At 38.1% G+C, this 20,660-nt stretch overlaps 1 protein-coding gene across 1 annotated transcript in view; it reads left to right on the top strand.

The window, feature by feature from the left end:
- The window catches only part of LOC149146041 (uncharacterized), an 86,743-nt gene extending 69,089 nt beyond the window's left edge, over nucleotides 1–17,654 (top strand). Inside the window, exon 4 of the mRNA XM_089452637.1 lies at nucleotides 17,411–17,654. Coding sequence (XP_089308763.1) covers nucleotides 17,411–17,654 — 244 coding nt within the window. The remainder of the gene's footprint in view (nucleotides 1–17,410) is intronic.
- Nucleotides 17,655–20,660: the final 3,006 nt, after the last annotated feature.

Below are 20,660 nucleotides of genomic sequence, written 5' to 3'. Positions count from 1 at the left end.
GATGTATTACAAGATCATTCCTATATCAGAGCAGTAGTTAGTTTTCTAAGTCAGTTTTGATCTGAGTATGGGAATGCCTACCTCAGCGATGATATGATCTCATATATATCTTGCATTGAATGTTTTTACATGTTCCGAACGGGCTCTCCACAAGATGATCCTTGAAATGATAAAGTACTTCACTCTTCCTAAATGATAAATGAAATCCTCATCTACTACAGACTTCACACTTTAGGGAGCAATCTGTTACACAGAAATATCATCACCATGATTATTTGCAGTGATTATGGGTCTATCATCACTTGTACTGTCCTCCTAAGCAAGTCTCACACCTCAACTCTTCAAGTCAAGCTTTGAAAATGAGAGAAAGACATTGAAAATCAACAAAGCTCTGGTTCCGCACTTTCTCTCACTGTTGCCTGCGGTCCCGCACCTCCTGTTCACAAAAACTGTGGACCTGCCCACTCTGTCCCTAAATGAGTGGGTGCGAATCCCTGTGAAAGTCAAAAAGGTGCATGTTTATTCTAAAAAACTCACTTTGGGTTAATTCTAGATGATTCTAGAAGGAATTTTGACGTGGATTGGTCACTCTTAGGTGGTTCATGCATCCCAAAAGAGAAGGATCTAATCCCTTGATGAGAGGAGCTATCCCTTTGAAGGAGGGCTTTATCCCTTTGAAGGAGGACCTAGTAACTTTCCTCCATTGCACTATAAATTAAGGCATTGAGCTGGTTGCTAGAGAGGTTAGAAGCTGAAAATTTTTGAGGGTAAATGCTGGTGGAATTGAGACTTCCTAGTTAAGCTTGAGAGGAGAGATCACATACCTTTTTGGCTTCATTGGGAAGAGAGTGAAACTTGTCAAAGTAGAGGAGACTTCTTGTTGGACCCTGGGAGGAGCTTGTACAACATCAAGGCACAGGTTGTAAAGTTCTTCTTTGATTTGAATTAATACAATCAGATTCATTTTTCTCAACAAATTGTCTTATGTCATTTGTTTCATGAATTCCTTGATCATCATGTTAAGTATGCTTTATGATATTGGCTTTTCAGGCGCTATTTAATTTGTTTGCTTGTTTGTGTTTGCAGATTCGCAACAAGGGAGCTCATTTGGATCAAAGGAGCGAGGCTTCCACAAACTTGCATTGGACCCAAGGTAGGCCTAAACACTTGTTTGCCTTTGTTTATAAATGCATATTTAGCGAAAGATAGTTTTTGATTGGCTTGCTTGTCACTAGATATCGTTAGATTCTAGGAATGTCTATCTTGTCCGCAAGATCGACTCATTCTGTGTGACACTTGCCTTATATATAGGCACACCTAAATTTGATACTTACAATACTTCTTCCTGCAATTTATTAAACCTCCTACGCAAGCTTCTACTGATCATCCTCTTCTCCTTACACTCTATTCCCAATTGTCACTTGCACTGTTAGAACCTTTCTCTCTTTGCTTGGAAACTGAGCTATACTTTTTGCAAGCTTCTCTATTTTTGTATCCATAAGTTGGAATTGGTAGGTAGCATATTTTAATTCTCGATTCTAATCAAGTGTTCTCCATAGAAACATCCCTTCATCAGATAAGGGTTGACATTCAAGTTGCAGTTTCAAGTCCTCAAAGTGGGCTCAAACCTTCTCTTCCTCTTTGCGGTGTTGTTTCTCCTTGGCAGGAGTAGGTGGTTTTTGTCGTGTCCACAGTTCTTCCACTTTAGCTTTTAATGCCTACACTAGCTCCCCAATCTTTGTGACTTGAATTTCCCCTTACTCACCTTCCTCAATGGAATCAAATACATCTTGTTTGAACATATCCTCAACAACAACCTTTAATGCCATTTTCTTGTCTATCACTTTCTGCTTTTATTCCTATAATTGTGCCTTCTCATGGTGCTCAACCACATTGGTGGCCAATTCTTGTAAGAAATTTGAGGGCATGATAGTAATGGACAATAAAAATTTTGTGGTAATAGCATCCTGTAACTGATACAAGTGGTCTATATCCATTTGAGACAAAATAAAAGTAAGATGTGGTACCTCCTTTAAATAGGGAGACACCACCACTTTTCCTGGAGAGATGTCAAATGTATGAGTCTTAGAAGGAGTAGATAGACAGGACTTCAAGGTATTTGGCATGTTCTGGGCCTATTATTTCTCTATTATCTAGGTTACATGAGGTTGGACTAGTTCCTCTCTTCGAGTCTACATCATTTGTGGCAATTTTTCCAACTTCTCTAGAATGCGTTGCTAGTTCTACTGGATATTGATAATACCGATTTGTGCCTGATCTCCAACTCTATGTAACACCTCCACCATCATCTTTTGAACTCCCTCAAAAACATGTTCTATATGGTCCTCGACTGTATATGTCGGTAGGATGCCTCAAGTTTTTTTTGTTTCTTTTTGGCCTGAGATGTATCCTCTATTGTGCTTCTTAGAATGGATCTCTTTGCACCAATACTGACTATAGTCGACAAACCCTTAGTTCGTATACTAGATCCTGCAATGAATGGCCTTGGGATTGTGTGGCCACTCCACCTAATAGATCTTATTTTTCCTCCTATTCAACACTATTCTCTATGTTCTCAACATTCTTCGCTTCTACCACTAGTATCTTCTAATCATCTTCCCACACATCTATTGTAGTGTATAAATTATGGTGTAGATTTACAATTTCTCATGAATTTTTTATCGAATTCACAAGACATAAGCCTACTATACTGCTCTGCAGAATTCAATTCACAATTTAGAACATCAATCACAAACATGCAATGAGAAATAACACACATGCACACAATATTTTTACAAGGGAAAGAAATATGCTAAAAACCCTTATGCTTTCTTGCATTAGTTTGATCAATAGAAATGTATTATAATTTCTTTGCTCAATTGAGCTCAACCTACAAGTGAATAACCTATCTCTCTTCTCACTAAGAAGCTCTGACCCAAACTTAGTCAATTTTTGTCTCCGCTTGAGCTCCTATTTCCTTGTGCAATTCCTAAGGAAATTATGCTCCTATTATTTAGGAATTTCCTCCAAAATGATTGCACAATTCCCAAGGTTGTTCATCTAATCGCAAGCAACACCTGTACACTAGGGACTAGCCCACAACTGATGCTACACTACCTTAGAATATCCACCACAAGTGGGGAACTCAAATTCTCTGCATGCACTAGCTATTTTGGGCTGATTGATCAGTTAACTAGATGATCACCGAGTTAGACTAAAGTCTCACTACACATTTGACCTTCCACTAGTTCCTCCAACAGTTGGAACTAGTTTAATTGAAAATAACTTGAAATAATTGACCTTGATTGCTACAAATTAGAAATAAAACATTCTTAACTAAACTCCAAGCCCTCTAACTCAGATTTACTGAGTAAAGTAGGTGACACAAGCCATGTCACACAAGTTAATTGCATCCAAGTGTTTTGCAGATGTGGAAATTCAAATTTTCTCAATTTGACCAAGGAAAAATCAAAATTAGACTTTCCTACTGAATTTTTCAAGACTCCCTCTCAGAAAGAAAGGGATTATCAACCACCCTTATCCTACACCTATGGAGCTCAAACTTCCCTCTTAACGAGGCCTTTGTCAAAATTTCAACATCTTGTTCCTCTATCGGAATGTATTGTAGCAACATTTCTACCTTTAAACACTGTCCCGCAAATGGTGATACCAGAGCTTGATGCAAATATGATTATCATAGTATATCATAGTTGGATACATCATCTGATGAAATAGTCCCATAAATATAATTCTCATCTAGATCACCACACATGTTGCTTGACTTGCAACCATGTATTATGATTCTATGGAGCTAAGCGCCACACATATTTTCTTCCTGCTGTACCAAGAAATCACTATGGACCCAAAAGTGAAAATTACAGTTGATGTACTCTTTCGGTTGGATGGAATTCTTGCCTAATATAAATTTGTGAACCCACACAACTTCACTCCCTCTGTTCCTATGTACCATAGTCCAAACTGGGTATTGCCTCTAAGGTACCGTAAAACATGCTTAGCTTTCTTTTGAAATAATTTGGCTGGCCTAACCATACCTTGGCTAAACTAGTTGACTACATAGCACATATCTGGTCGTGTGTTAACAATATAGATTAGTGACCCCACTAATTTCCGAAGAATGGTAGCATCCACTTCTTCACCTAAAGTGGAATCCTCCTTCCTCTAGTTGGTTGCTAGAGGTGTCTCCACGGGTTTACAAATCTCCATGTAGAATCGTTGTAGTATATCATTTGCATACTTTCCTTGAGACATAAATAGTTCCCCATTGCCTTGCCATACTTCCAACCCGAGGAAGTAATACATGAGATGCATTTCGTTCATTTCAAATTCCCTTACAAGGTATTCCTTGCAAGATCTTATTAGTTGCTCATCACCAATCAAATTAAATCATCAAAATATAAAATAATAATAAGAAATTTACCTTCTACTAAGAAGTGATAGAGTTTTGCATCCACTTCTCTTTTGGTGAATCCCAAACTGGTGAGATAACTATCTATCCTAGTGTACCAAGCACGAGGTGCCTATTTGAGACCGTATAATTCTCGCTTGAGTCTGAACACATGAGACTCTCAATCAAATGTCTCAAAATATTCTAGTTTCTCACTGTACACCCCCTCCCCAATAACTCCATTGAGAAATGTTGTTTTTAGATCCATCTAGTAGATCTTCCACCCCATTTGTGCAGACAGTGCAATAATTGATCTAATGTATGAGTACCTTTCTATAGGATTAAAGGTTCCCTCATAGTCAATTCCCTGAACTTGAGAGTATTCCTTGGCCACAAATTTGTCCTTATACTTCTCTATTCTTCTGTTTACTGGATTCTTAACCTTGAAAATCCATTTCAAACCCACTATTGATTTATTTGTCGGTCTTGGGACCACTTCCCAAACATTGTTATTTACAACCACTGCATCCTCGAAAGAGGATGTCTTAGGCTCTACAAGCTCAATCATTAGAGCCATGAATCCATTGTATCATTCAAGTGAGCTTCTCTCCCTACACAAATTTGAAGGAGCTCCCACATTCTCCATCACATCCTACACAAGTCTCTTAGCTTCCCTGGTTCTTTTTCTGCCTTCTCTAGATGGTTCTGCTTGAGTGGATGTCTCCACTCTCTAGTCCTTAATTTTTGGCTTCTCCACAACTTCCTGAGGCTTCTCCTTTGGATCTAAAATCTCCTCTTCTAGTGGGATTTGAATCTCCCTCTCAAGAGAGCACCATATTTCTTTCTCCTCATCTAAATTTACATCCATTCACAAAATTTTCATTCTAAAGGAAGGTAAGTACACACACTAATTGTGAGGAGTTTCTATGTAACCCACAAATACCCCCAAATCTGTTGTTAGCTCAAGCTTCTTCCTTGATTCTTTGGATACATGGCATTAAATAAAGACTCCAAAAATCCTAATGTGTGACACATTCGACTTTCTCCTCGAGAAGACCTCTTTCGGTGTATTCATACCAAGAGTCCGATGAGGACTCTAGTTCTGAAAGTAGACTGTTATGTTGCATGCCTCAGCCTACAAATGCATAGGTAGGCCTTGTTCATGTAACATAGCTCTCACGACTCCAGCAATGCTACAGTTTTTTCTCTTAGCCACCAGATTCTACTGTGGGTTATGGGATGTTCATCTTTCTTTGAATGCCTTCTTTCGCACCAATTTTTTTGAATCCATTCGAAACATACTCGCCTCCATTATCACTATTGAGATCCTTCACTTTCTTCCCAATTTCTTTCTCAACCAATGCCTTGAATTCTATGAACTTGGAGAATGTCTCATCTTTCTTCTGTGTGAAGAAGATCCAACACTTCCTTGAGAATTCATTAATAAAAATCACAAAATATTTGTGTCTGGAAGTGGAGGCTGTCAAGAAAGGTCCAATGAAATCAAAGTGGATCCTTTCTAAGACTACATGTGGTTTGTTGTCTTGATAATGGAATGGGGATTTTGTGTACTTCCTCAAGGTACATCCTTTGAATACATCCTGCTGTTCAAGTGATCCTTTAGGGAGGCCAGTGGTTATTTGCTACATAATCTTCAAGGAGCCATGATGTAAATTGATCAGTCTTCTATACCAAATTTCACTGACATCGCGACTCTGCACTTTCTTCGCTTTAGTGCTTAATGCAACACAATATTCCACATATAGCTTATATATGTTCTTCACATGAACCCCAATCTGCTTCACCCACCTCGTGGATATGTATCTTAGGCATGCTTCCCCTTTTCCGAAGATCACATCATAACCATAGTCTTCCAAAAATACAAAAGACATGAGATTATTCTTTAGGCCTGGAATGAACATGACATCCTTGAGTCTGAGAGGACAACCTGACTCCCCCTAAAAGGCGACTGTACCAATACCGGTCAGTTGTACCTTCCATAGTCCCCCAGCTTGATTCACGTCTGGAGATATTTCTCCTCTAGGTCATTGAAAAACACTCTACACCCTGTCATGTGGAATAATGCACTAGAGTCCAAGAGCCACACACTCCCCATCACTATTCTATCCATGCATGCGATAAGGGTGAAGTCAAGCCTGAATTTTGAAGCCAAATATTCACTTGTTTCTCCTCTTGAGTTCCTCTTGCTCAACTTTTTGTGTGGACACTTCGTGGAATAATGCCTGAATTCATGACAATTGAAGCATTTAATTTTGAACAAATATTTCTTCTTCCCCCTTGGCTAGATTCTAGTTTGGTTTTAGATTTCTTCCCTTTTCCCTCCTTTCCCTTTCTAACCAATGCAATTTTTTTTTCATCCTCACCCTTAGATGAAGTTCCATCTACGTTATTCTACCTTATTTCCTCCTGTACCAAATCAGACCATAAGTGTTCCCAATTCGGTAGTTTCTCCCTCCCGTTCACTGAATCTTAGTAGTTATGCCAACTCTTGGGAAGGCCTATAAGGTCTAGGCTTACCAAGTCATCTTCTACAACATTTACACCAACCTCGCCAAGTTCATCACGAACTTGTGTGAACTTGCTCAGATATTGTGGAATAGTGTCATTCTTCTGCATCTTGATATTTCGAAGTTTGTTCTTGAGCGCCAGTTTCATGTGGTCTCTACAATTTTGGAACAGATATGTCGGTGCCTGCCACATTGCATAAGGAGTTTCTTTCCCATGGATATTTGAGACAATGTGGTCTCACACTCCCTCCAATATTATTCTCCTCACCTTGGCTACATATTTCTTCCATTGAGCTAGGTTTTGGGGATCAACTGATGCTAGTTTTGCAATGTCAGTCTTGACATATTCTAGCAATCCATTGTCATCAAGCACCACCTCCATGCTATCCTTCCATGCAATGAAATTAGAGTTTCCTTCCAAGGCATACTCTAGTCTCAGCCCATTGAAGGTCATCTTCCCAACTCTGAAGAGATCCTACTACATTGAACTGCAAATTTGAACCTCCCGAGAAACAACTTTGAAATTCTTGTTCTAATGTGAATATAGCTATTATACCATGTAGAAATTATGGTGTATATTTGCAACTTATTGTGAAGTTTTAATCAAAATCACATGACACAAACCTACTCTACTACTCTGTAGAAGTTAATTCACAATTTAGAACATCAATCACAAACATGCAATTAGAAATAACACACATGCACACAATTTTTTTTCCAGGGGAAAGCAATCGACTAAAAACCCCTATGCCTACTTGCATTAATATGATGAATAGAGATGTATTATAATTGATTTTCTCAACTAAGCTCAACCTGCAAGTGAATGACCTTCTCTTTGCTCACTAAGAAGCTCTAACCCATACTTAGTCAAATTTTTCCTCTGATTTAGCCCCTATTTCCTTGAAAAATTACTGAGGAAATTAGACCCCTATTATTTAGGAATTTCCTCCAAAATTATTATGAAACTACCAAGGTTGATCATCTGACTACATGCGACACCTATACACTCAAGACTAGTCTACAATTGATGTTACACTGCCTTGGAATCTCTACCATAAATGGGGAACTCAAATTCTTTGAATGAACAAGCTATTTTTGGATGATTGATCAGTTAAATGGATGATCACTGATTTGGATTGAAGTCTCACTGCACAACTAACCTTCGACTAGTTCCTCCAATAGTTGGAACTAGTTTAACTGAAAACAACTTGAAATCACTAACCTTGATTACTACAAATTAGCAATCACACATGCTGAATTGAACTCCAAGCCCTCTAACTTGAAATTACTGAGTAAAATGGGTGAAAAAATCCATGTCACATATGTTAACTGCATCCAAGTTGTCTGTTGATGTGGAAATTCAAATTTTCTCAATTTGACCAAGGAAAAATCAAATTGAGACTTTCTTGCTGCATTTTTCAACATGTAGATTGCATATCTTCATCATTCAATTGAAATTTGCAAATGGTTCATACCCTATCTGAACCCCTCTTTGGCCTGAATATATAAATTATGCGTATCTACATTGAATTGAATAAAACTATGACATTTTTCTAATTCCTCTTTAGAAAGGTGTGTAGTGAACTTAATGGCCTCATAAATCATCTCATGAAAAAGAAAGAAGATAACATTAATTTGAATTTTCTAGTCTAGAATTGTAATGGCCCATAAATGTTGGAATTGTATAGCCTCTATGGGGAGCCTCATCTTTATCATAGTTTTAAAGTGTGGTGGGATTTCCCATGCGATGAAGGCATTCAAAATGAGTAGCCATGCATTGAAACTTGATGTTTTTCTCTTGAACAACCTTGTAGTCCTTAACGAATAGGTTGTATAGGTATGTGTCCCAATTCATTATCATTCCCTCCTTGGATCATCCTTCTGACTAAATAACTCCTACCGACAGCTCATCTTTTTTGCACTTCTTGAATACCTTACAAGCCATTACTTGTGTAGTGAACCGAACACCTTGATCCCTTATCATTGCCACCTTAAACCCCCTTTTTCTACTTGATGTACCATATGTCTCCAACAATTTCTCTCATATATTATTAGACTTATCTTCAAAGAGTGCCACAAATTCTCACCTTTTATCGTCAACCCCACAATCTTTTGAATTAGTTGTGGAGTAATTTTGATGGCCCTATCTACCACAACTAGCCCCCATGTACGCAATTAAGTAATAGTTTGGTTATTAATAAGTTGCACAGTGGCCCCCAACACTGCACATTCCTTACTCATGTGACAAAATAAAATGCATACTTCCTCAACTCGGGAACTTTCCATGCAACGACAATCGACTTAATGCAGACTCATTGCCACATCCATTAGAGGTCCTTTGGGAGAGAAAACATGTGTGACATTATTTCAATCTATACTGATGGTCCAACTAGTATATCAACCAACTGCTCTTCCCATCAATAAGCTCCTCTCTAGATTTCCTGAACCATGGTTTCTAAGTTGGTGTATTAAGTAGGAAACCACGGGTGGAAGTTCAACGCACTTCTTGGCTACAGGGATTTGCTTTGCCTATGGTTCCATAACATGCCTTAATGGGTCACTTCTAGTCACAATATAAGGAAACACCTTGTCTCCTTGAGTGTTCCCTTGTGTAGATAACTACTTCTTGCAGATATTTTGTGCCTCATTACAGATCTGACGTACTGTGAGGGTGAAATGCACGCATCTACCATTTGAAACCTTGTGTAACTGATTCTGCCAATTCTCTAGTCCTTCTTTAGCGTCTGAGGTGCATGAACCAATTCTACACCAACTCAAAACTCCATTTGTGGTCAGGTTGGCGTATTCTTCCTTTCATGAAGTGACGTTATAAATATCCTCTAGGGCCACTCCATCTACTTCTTCTCGAATGGTTTCCATGTAGAAGTCCCTTTCACTTGGGTCCAACGACACAATTTCACAGACATCTCCCAACTCAAAATTCATTTGTCTCTTCTTCAAATTGATAACTGCCTGATTATCAAAGGCCCAATCATTCCATAAAAAGGCTAGGTAAGGGTTAGTATCATAAAAAAGTGTCAATTATCTCAAAATCATCCATGTTTGTAACTCCATCAATGTCTACCTCTGGATTGGATAATTTACTAATCAAAAAAAATATTGTACTAGTTGGCCAACTTGAGCTTGATAGGGTACCAAGTCAACTTAGGCCTCCCCATTGTAGATTTTTACTATGTAGGTTCAGCAACTTATGTGATATGCTAAAACACAATATAAGAATCTACTCTACTCTTCATTGGAAATGAAAATTGATCAATGAAAACAATAAGCAGAAAAGGAAGAATACCAATCGCACATAACACAATATTTCTTGGGGGAAAGGCACTGCTTAAAACCATGACTATCTAAATTGAATTAACCAAAATATATGAGAATAAAATACAATGCTTTTTCAACCCGAACAATTCCTATACTAGTACATTCTATTTCTCTATTTCTTAGGCTAACTCTGGCCAACACTTAACCAATTTACTAGCCTTTCAATCCCCTACTTCCTTGCGCTCATAAGCTCCACACACAAACTTGTGCTTCCTATTGCTTGGTCTCACCAACTCGTGCTCACCAAAACAATGATTAAATGTGTGCCTTCATTCCTCCTTTTAAAGGTAATTTCTCTAATTGCATGCACCATTTGTACAACTCAAAAATTATACAACTAATAGTACATTGTCCCTAAACTCTAATCTCAACTGGGTCTTCCTCTGAACTAACATGAATGAGTTATTTATGAGTGAATATTCAGTCAATTGGTGTGGTACTGGTGATGCACTGGTACAATACTCCACTACTAGACCTCTACTAGTTCCTCCGACAGTTAGAACTAGTTTAACTTACTATAACTCAGCTAGACTAAGTTATCTAATTACAAATCAAAAGAACTCAACCTAGGCCACCAAAATTTAGGGATCACTCTACATGACTCTAGATAGACTTCCAACTCGAATATACTGAGCCAACTAAGTCAACTTAACTTAGTTAGCTGCTACAAGTTACTCTGAGAATAGAATTACAATTTAATTCCCAATTTAATTCAAGGACATTAAATTAGAATTTCTAGATGCTACATTTAACATTTCTTGTTGCAATTTTCCACACTCCCTCTCAACAAGAAATAAATTCAACTCTATCCCGATCTAGTACCTTTGGAATGTTCTGCATGCAACACTTCTCTCTAGTGTTGTTGTTGTTGCAACTTCTGAAACTGGAAAAGCATCCAAAGTGAATCAGTATGTTGCATCTATCACCAGAGTCTCTAACTTCTACTAGCTCCTGCATTGTCTACTGAAAACTTTGCGCTTTTGTTTCCTCTGCATCGTGCCATCTGCACTGCTACCAAATCTGCTATGCGCTCCCTAGTATTTGATTACTGCTAATCTCTGCCTCTTTCACTCTGACATCTGACTGCATCAACTGCCACTGATCCATCTTGCTACTGTGTACTATAGGCTCCCGTAGCAAGGTAATAATCGATGAGACAAAACATTTTAATGGACCCAACCCAAATTTCTGCACTCTTGAGACTATTGCTTCACATTGCCCCACCTGTCACATGGAGGTATGGTTGCATGTGCTCCCTCTACACACTTGGCTCGAAATTTTCCCCTAGTGGAGATCTCTGCTTGAGTGGATGCCTCCACTCGGTCTCCTCTATGCTTCTCCAATTGTGGCTACTCCAAAAATTTCTGAGGCTACTTCTTAGGTTTCTTCTTCTCTTCTTAAGTGGATCTCTCCACTCAATCTCCTCTTTGCTTCTCTAATTGTGGTTGCTCAACAACTTTATGAGGTTGCTTTTGAGGCTACTGCTAGGGCTGCATGTTGAGAGTTAATTCATGCTCCATCTCAACCACCAAGTCACTAACATTTTCCTTTCTCCTTAAGGCTTTGCATGCATCTTCGACCTCGATAGCATACATGTTCTTGACTAACACACCAATCTATTTCACCTATCCCATGGTGATGTGTTTAAGGAAAACCTTTCCCTTAATAAACATGACATCATAGCCATGGTCGTCCACTACTACGATGGAAACAAGATTCTTCTTTAGTCCTGGGACATACATCACATATGTGACTCTAAGAGGGGAGCTAGTCTTCCTCTAAAAGTTAATTGTACCGATCTTGGTAGTGCTATATCTCCCGCCATCTCCAAACTCTATGTTCTTCTTGAAATCTTCCTCCTTAAAGTCACTGAAGAGATATCTATTCCCCATCATATGGAATGAACCATCGTTTTTTATATACCATGTGCTTCCCAATACAGTGTTGGTCATGCATGCAATGAGATTGAAATCAAGTTCGAATTTTGAAGCTAGATCTTCACCTGTTGTCTCTATTGTTGTCTCCTTCGTGCTTGATTTCTTTTGTGGGAAATTCATGGCATAGTGCCCATACTCGAGAGAGTTAATACACTTGACTTTTGACAAGATCTTTTTCTTGCCACCCACCTAGCTTTGGGACTTCTTTCCCTTGGATTTCTTTTATTTTTTCACTAATGCAAAGTCCTGTTCCACTTCTTTAGAAGAGGTCCATGTTTGGTGTTCCCTGAATCTCTTCCTGTACAATGTAACCACAGCTGCTCCCAATCTGGTTGTTTATCCCTCCCATTAACAAAGTCTTGGTAACTATCCCAGCTCTCGAGAAGTCCTATAAGAGAGGCTCACCATATCGTCTTCGGCAACATTAATCTTGACACTTCCAAGCTCATCCCAACAATGGGTTAAATTGGTCAAGTAATTTGAAATTGAGTCGCCCTTCTCCATCTTGATCTTTCTAAGTTTTTCCTTCAATGCCAACTTCCTATGGTCACTAATATTTTGAAATAGGTCCTTCAATGCCTTCCACAATGAGTATGGAGTATCCTTTCCGTGGAGACTCGATACAATGTGGTCTCAAACACCTTCTAAGGTAATCCTTCTCGCTTTTTCCACGCACTTTCTCTGTTCAGCTAGATCTTGACCATCCAATGTTGGAGGCTTAGGAATGTCATGATCTATGAATTCCTTGAGGCCAATGTCTTCTAGCACTGCTTGCATTTTTTCCTTCCAAGATATGTAATTTTAGCTTCCCTCCAAGGCATACTCAAGTCATAAACTGTAGAATGACATATTGTTGCTCTAAAGTATGAACTTGCAAATTGGATTTTTACCTTCACAACAAACTCAAATTCTCCTCTTCTATATTGTCTTCAGCTCCAATGCCATGTATATTTTTACTATGTAGATTCAACAGCTTATGTGATATGCTAAAACACGAGACAAGAATCTACTCTACTCTTTAGCAGAAACCAAAATTGATAGATGAAAACAATAAGCAGAAAAGGAAGAATATCAATTGCACATAACACAATATTTTTCTTGTGAAAGCAACTTCTAAAAACCTCGACTATCTATATTTCATTAACCAGAATATATGAGAATAAAATACAATTCTTGTTCAACCCGAACAATTCATGCACTAGTACAATCTATCTCTCTGCTTCCCATGTTGACTCTGGCCAACACTTAGCCAATTTACTAGTCTTCCAAGCCCCTACTTCCTTGCGCTCACAAGCTCCATGCACAAAATTATGCTTCCTATTACTTGGTCTCACTAGCTTGCGCTCATCAAAAAAAATAATTAAACTTGTGCCTTCATTCCTCCTTTTAAAGGAAATTTCTCTAATTAAGGGAAGATTTATTTTAGGCTTTCTTCTGATTGCATTCACCATCTTTACAACTCGAAAAATTATACAACAGATAGTACATTGTCCCTAAACTCTAATCTCAACTGGGTCTTCCTTTGAACTAGCAAGTATGATTTATTTATGACTGAAACTTCAGTTAACTGGTTTGGTGCTAGTGATGCACTGGTGCACTACTCCACCACTAGACCTATACTAGTTCCTCCAACAGTTAGAACTAGTTTAACTGACTATAACTCAGTTAGACTGATTTATCTAATTACAACTCAAAATAAATCAACCTAGACCCCTAAAATTTAGGGATCACTCTACATGACTCTAGATAGACTTCCAACTCGAATTTACTAAGCCAACTAAGTCAACTTAACTTAGTTAACTGCTACAAGCTGCTATGAGAATAGTATTACAATTTAATTCGCAATTTAATTCAAGGACAAATTAAATTAGAATTTATAGACGTTATTTTTAATATTTCTTGTTGCAATTTTCAACACCCATCATATCCCATGTCTTCTTAGGAAAAAATTTCACAACAAAACCTAAAACCAAAATAATTTTATCCATCTCATGGGCTCCTACTTTTGCACCAAACTTGAATTCTTTGTTAGTTCTCTTCTTCAATGAAATTTGGTTAACTACACGCTCAGGTATCTATAACCCTTCCTTATCTAGGTCCTTCACACATTGTTAAATCATTCTATAAAAATTATGTAGGGATCCATCATCCTATATCAAGTCTAAGCAACTTTTTAAAAATGCCCGAATCGATTCATCCCCTCCCTTGGAACTCTTCTCAATTATCTTAGCAAAGATTCAAGGCATATTATAAACAACGTTATCCTCGTGAGAAATCTAATATTTCATAATCAATTCCTTGCACGATTCTTTGTATGTATCCTTCTCTCTTTTAGGATCAAATCTTCGGGGTGGGTCTGCGGCTTTGTGCACCCATTTCTAACTAGTTCCAACCTAATTGGCAGTGTATGTGCTAGCTTTGGTTTCTATGTGCGTTACAATGTGACTGGTCTTTGCACTATTCTATTTTCACTTTCTACGGATTCTTCTCCTGAATATTTGCTAAAAGTTGTGGGAAACCCTTCATTTCATGGTCTAAATCTTGACAATATGTGCATGTCGAACACGAATTAGGACAATCTCTAGTGAGATTTCCAGGATGGACACAATTATAATAGAAATTTTTCCCTCTTCCTCATCCAAAAGTTCCCCATCCTCGTCCAGGTCATGCAAATCCTTCTAGTCGTGTCCCAATTGCACCCAGACCTTTGCCAAACTAGGTGTATTTATGCACTAACCCATATTGATTGTCTTGTACTCTATACACATTCATAGTGTGATAACACATAATCTCTAATGCCATGCAATGTTGGATATCATGACCAAATGATTTCCAAAAATCACAAAATAATGTTCTCACAAAAGACTTGATCTTTCACATCATAGGGGAATTTGTGTGTGTATAACCCCACACTCTACATATTTCACACCACAAGCCTCTCCCTTATGCCATTGGGCTGGAAACACTTGTCACCATATACTCATTCAACATGCGAGATTCATTCCTATAGCTCCCTTTTGCGTGAAAATTTTTGCACCAAACTTCAATGTGTTGTGCTTTTCCCTTCACCAAGTCCTGTAATTATGTAGTGAGCACTACCATCTATGAATGAATTCGTGCTATCCCAAAATTATCTCCCACCACTACAATTTTTGCAGAAACTTATAGCTTCAACACTCTTTCCAAGGTTTCTGATTGAGTGTGGATGTCCTACTAGTTCAATGGTACTTGAATGTGAGGTAGCACTCCTGTAATAAATCATTATTTGTTTTGTTCATGAGGGATATCAAAAGCTAGTTTCCCTAGAAACACTTTAAATCACTAGTCATCTCTGTTTAATCTCCTTTTTAGATCACTCATGCATTGAGAGGTTGACTTAGGTCTTAAAACTCTCTCAACAACACTTTCTTGAACATATATTGCAATGTCCTTGTCTAAGATGGTTGAGCATTACTCTTATACTTCATGTACCACACAAGCATGTGGTCCCTAAAGGTAGTTCCCAATTGTAGAATTTTGGCATTCTCATCCTATACATTGTTAGCATCCAAAACTATTTCACAAATAAATAAGTTCTATTCAGGGTCCTCATTCCCAACACCAAGAAATATTTGCAGCTTCAGGGTATCTTATATTCTTCTCTTCCTACCACATCCTAATGAAGTTCCTTTAGATATAACTACTATTTATTGTGAAACTACTCCTTCCTATATTACTCATTGTTGAAAATGCAACAAGAAAATCCTAATTTAATTTTGTCCTTGAATTAAATTAGGAATAAAATTGTAATTCCACATCACAAGACAACTTGTACTAGTTAACTAAGTTAAATTGGCTTAGTTGGCTAAGTTAATTTGAGTTGAGGGTCTAAATAGAGTCATGCAGAGTGTCTCCTACATTATAGGAGCCCTAGTTGAGTTTATTTTGAGTTGTAATTAATTAATTCAGTTTAACTGAGTTAAAGTCAGTTAAACTAGTTCCAACTGATGGAGGAACTAGTAGGAGATCAGACAGTGGGGTGTTGCTTCATGTGTTGAACCAGTTAACTCATGATTCACTCATAAATAACTCATACATGTCATCTCTGAGAGTTACCTAGTTGATATTGGAGTTTAGGGGAAATATACTATCAGTTGTATAAGCATCTGAATTGTACAGTTTGTGGATGCAGTAAGAGGAAGGCCTATGAGGATTGCACAATTCATATTGAGAAATTTCCCTAATTAATAGGGGGCTAATTCCCAAGGAAACAACACAAGGAAATAGGGACTTGTTCAAGCCAAATTTTGGTTAAGTATTGGCCTAGGTTTGTCTAGGAATTTGTGAGACGGATAGAGATAGTATAGATGTTTCTCGGGCTTGAGAAAAGCATTGCAATCTTCTCATATTTTATGACTAATACAATATACTGATAGCAGGGGTTTTTAGCTATGGATTTCCCTAGGAAATCATTGTGTAATGTGTTGATTGAATTCTTTCTCTTTATGCTTCGTGATTTTACGATAGTTTAATTATTTCTGCTGATGAGTAGAGTATATTCAAGTCTATTGTTTTAGTAGACTACAATTAGCAGTTTGAATCTACAAGGAATTTCTACATGGTATTAGAGCAGAAATCACTCTAGAAGAGTAGAATACGAGTTTTTCTTTTGCAAGTGAAATCAAATTTGTAGTGGCATTCTTCAAAGCTAGCAGGATGATTTTCTATGAATTGAGACTCAAATATTTCCTTGAAAGTAGTTCAAACTATATTTCTTTGAAGGACAAGATGGATGTAGTGTTGGAAGACAATGGGCTAAAGGAATTGTTAAAATTCGAAACTAGGGCCAAACTTCATGTGGGTCATCTTATTCATGGCTAATAATATTTTTATTAGATTCCTCTCGTCGAGAGGTGTAGGATTGATCTAAATATCATCCAATTCCTATAAGTATTCATGGAGATATGAATTTATATTGATTATGGAATTATTATCAAGCCGGCCTACAACTTATATAGGCTCAAGAACCCCAAACATCATGTCTATTCAACCTCTACGTTTTAGTATAAATAGAAGAGGACTTCAAGTCATTTCTACATACACTTGGATCTCTTCCTCTCTCTACTTGTCTTTGGGTTTTAGTAGGAGAGATCCTAAGATGATGCTGGTGAAGCCGATGATGCCAGTGATACCGATGATGTCGGTGATGCCGATGATGTCAGTGAATCCGATGATTCCGGTGAAGCTAATGATGTTGGTGAAGCCGATGATGCAGGTGAAGCTGATGATACCAGTGAAGCTGATGATGGCGGTGAATCTGATGATGTCGGTGATGTCGATGATGCCGGTCAAGCCGATGATGCTGGTCAAACCAATGATGCCAGTGATGCCGATGATGTCGGTGAAGTTGATGATGCCGGTGAAGTCGATGAAGCCGGTGATGTCAATTATGATGATGGCAGCTGATGCGGATGACGCTGATGCCGCTGATCTAGGATTTGCTGCTACTGATGTAAATCAGATTTATGTACTATTTCTCTCTACTGAATTATTGAAGATAAAAGAAGATTTGATCAAAGGGTTTCACCATATTGGGGTTTGTCCCTGGCTAGCCACCACATCTTTTGTCTCTTCTCTTGGCTTGTTTTCTGTTAATTGTTTAATTTTCTATCTGCACTTTACTTATGTACATGTGATTTCTAATCTGTGGATAATAATAATAATGATAAGTAAACTACTCTAAGCATAGAACATACCATAATTTAACATGGTATTAGAGTTGAGGTGAAGACAACGCCCAAGCAAGAGTGAAAGAGCAATCACCGACAACAATTGGGACAAGACAAAAGGATCAATGGGTTCAAATTCACCGAGGGTGAAGTGGAAGCAGAGAATATTATCAAAATGGCGTAGCGGAAGTTTCTGATGGCCTACATAAAGATCACTTCATTGGGAAGTTCAGATCTAAGGGTGTAGGGAATGTTACCCCTCAATTGAATGAAGGTAACTCGATTCATTTACAGAATCTATTTTATGTACTTTATCGCAAGAAGAACCTGGTGTTAATTTCAGCAATGGAAGTCAAAGGTTACAGGGTGGCACTCATCGATGGAAAGGTACGTGTTTGAAAATAGATTTTCAAAGATTTTTTGAGTTCAAGGTTGCATCAAGTTGCAGGAAGTCCACTAGGAAACATGTCCATTGACACAGCACCGAAGGTCTGTGAGTCAAATGGTCACAGGGATGCTTGAATTCAAAAAGAGCATGAAGGTACATGTCTGAGATGTACTGAAGGAAAATCTTACAAGGGGACCATTCCCCTCATGTAGCAGGTCCATAGGTTTGGAACAACCCATGGAGTTTGAGATTCATGAACAGGAATCTCATGTATACAGGTGGAAGAAAGCCCTCTATGGCTTGAAGCAAAACACCCCGGGCATAGTATGAGAGGTAGCTATTTGATGAAGCTAAGATTCACTAGGAGTGAAATCGATCCAAACCATTACCCGAAGGTTGTGGATGATGGATCTCTCATACTAGCACCTCATAAGGATGACTTATTTCTGATAGGTGCAGACCCTCTCATTTGCAGAAGTAAGAGGGAGTTGAATTCTAAATGTGGAATGATAAACTGCAAACTTGTGACTAGCTCAAGGATATTAACTTTCAGAAGTTATATGGTAGTGATGTTGAACCAGATTTGGGAAATGCCTCTGAGTTTCATAAACTCAATTACGTTGATGTTCTTGGTGAACTTCCGTTGGGACATATGTTTTTTAGTTAGCATGGTGAGCTCATATTTGGTTGAGCCTCACTGGATTGGTGCCAAGAATCCTCTGAGATATCTTTGGGGCACAATCTCTCATGGATTGAGATACACTGCCAAAAATATGAAAAATGAACGATTATTCGAATGTTGAATGGGTAGGCATTGTGGAGGATCACTAGAGCACTTCTCAGTGTTTGTTCTCTTTGGATTCTACTTCAATATCATGGATGAGCAGGAAGAAGAAATCGGTTGTTATAAGTACCAACAAGACCAGATACATAACTACTAGTATGACATCGTATGAAGTTGTCTAGTTGTGGAAACTCTTCAATGAGTACACATGATGAATACCACTATGATTCTATGTGACAACTAGAGCTTGGATTCGATTATTGAGGAATCCTGTATTCAATGATTCCTCCAGCAAATAGACATCAGATACTGCCTTATCTGGGATATGGTAAGTCGATGAGCAAGGAGGCTCCATCGCACTAAGATGATGTACAGGTTAGAGCCCCGGGGAAAGATCAAATTTGTGATTTTCCCGAATGACTTGGAGTCGTCGAGAGACCCTTGTAAAAGGGTCCTGCATGTTGCATATATTGAGCTCTAGGAGCTTTGGGGGCTTGCAGTTCTTACAAGAGCAACATACAACCACAGGGTGACTCACCCTCCTCTTGTGATGTGCACTGTGAACAAGATGATTCGCTCTCTTGTGGAACAAGATGATTTGCTCTCTTGTGGGACAGGATGATTCGCTCTCCTGTGTACCAATGTTGAAAAGTGGGCAACAAGAAATGCTAAATTTAGAATGTGCTAAAAATAGAATGTCTAAAAATAGCATGTCTAAAAATAGAAGTTTGGCCAATGAGGTCATTGGCCACCTTGGGTGAGAGGTGAAACTGCTAGAAATAGAAAGTTCTAAAAATAGCATTTCTGGGTCCCTTCCTATTTATAGCAGTCCCTGGTCTATCTATAGGAAGTAAAAGTGAATTTGGTCTTAACAACAGTTTAAAATATTAATTGATTAATCTCCATGAGTTAATTAGTTGGAAAAATTAAACTTGAAGTCTTTGTGAGAACATGCAAATTAGTTGTTCCACTAATTGAGGAATTTATCCTTTATTCTCTCTGCTGATTGAGGAATTAAGTATGAGTTCTATAATGAGAGAATTAGTTGACTTACTTCTAACTAGTCAAGTCCAGTTAGATTATTTTAACAGGTTGTTAAAATAATAAAATATAGTTTGTTAATGCTTACATGCATGTGACAACTATTATTTTAGATAACTGAGGATTCACTCATGGATAACTGTTGCATGTCAGTTCTGTCAGAGACCCAGTTGAGATCAGACGAGGGACAGTGTACTATCAGATTCTTGGATCTTCCCATGGAATATTCCTTGCATGTAGGAGGAACTAGTGTCCTCAACGATTGCATAGTTGGACCTATGGTTGACAGCATGTATGATTTGGGGCCAATGCTCACATGTTATGAATTGAACCCCAATCAAAATTTCACAATGAAATAGGGGATTGGAGGACTTGAGGCCTACATATTGAGGCATAGTGAGTCTATGATCTTCATCTTTTGATTGCAGAGAGTAGAGGATAGCTATTGAGCTGATATTTTTTGTAACCAAAAGAGGATTTCCACTTGATTGATAATACAGTGTTAGGGGTTTTATGCTGGTGCTTTCCCC

The sequence above is a fragment of the Pinus tabuliformis genome, chromosome X (genome assembly GCF_031772625.1).
Source record: "Pinus tabuliformis cultivar Carrire ecotype Pingquan chromosome X, CPIR1, whole genome shotgun sequence".
NCBI lineage: Eukaryota > Viridiplantae > Streptophyta > Pinopsida > Pinales > Pinaceae > Pinus > Pinus tabuliformis.
The sequence above is the reverse complement of the archived record's forward strand: the minus strand, read 5'-3'. Positions and strand labels throughout refer to the sequence as shown.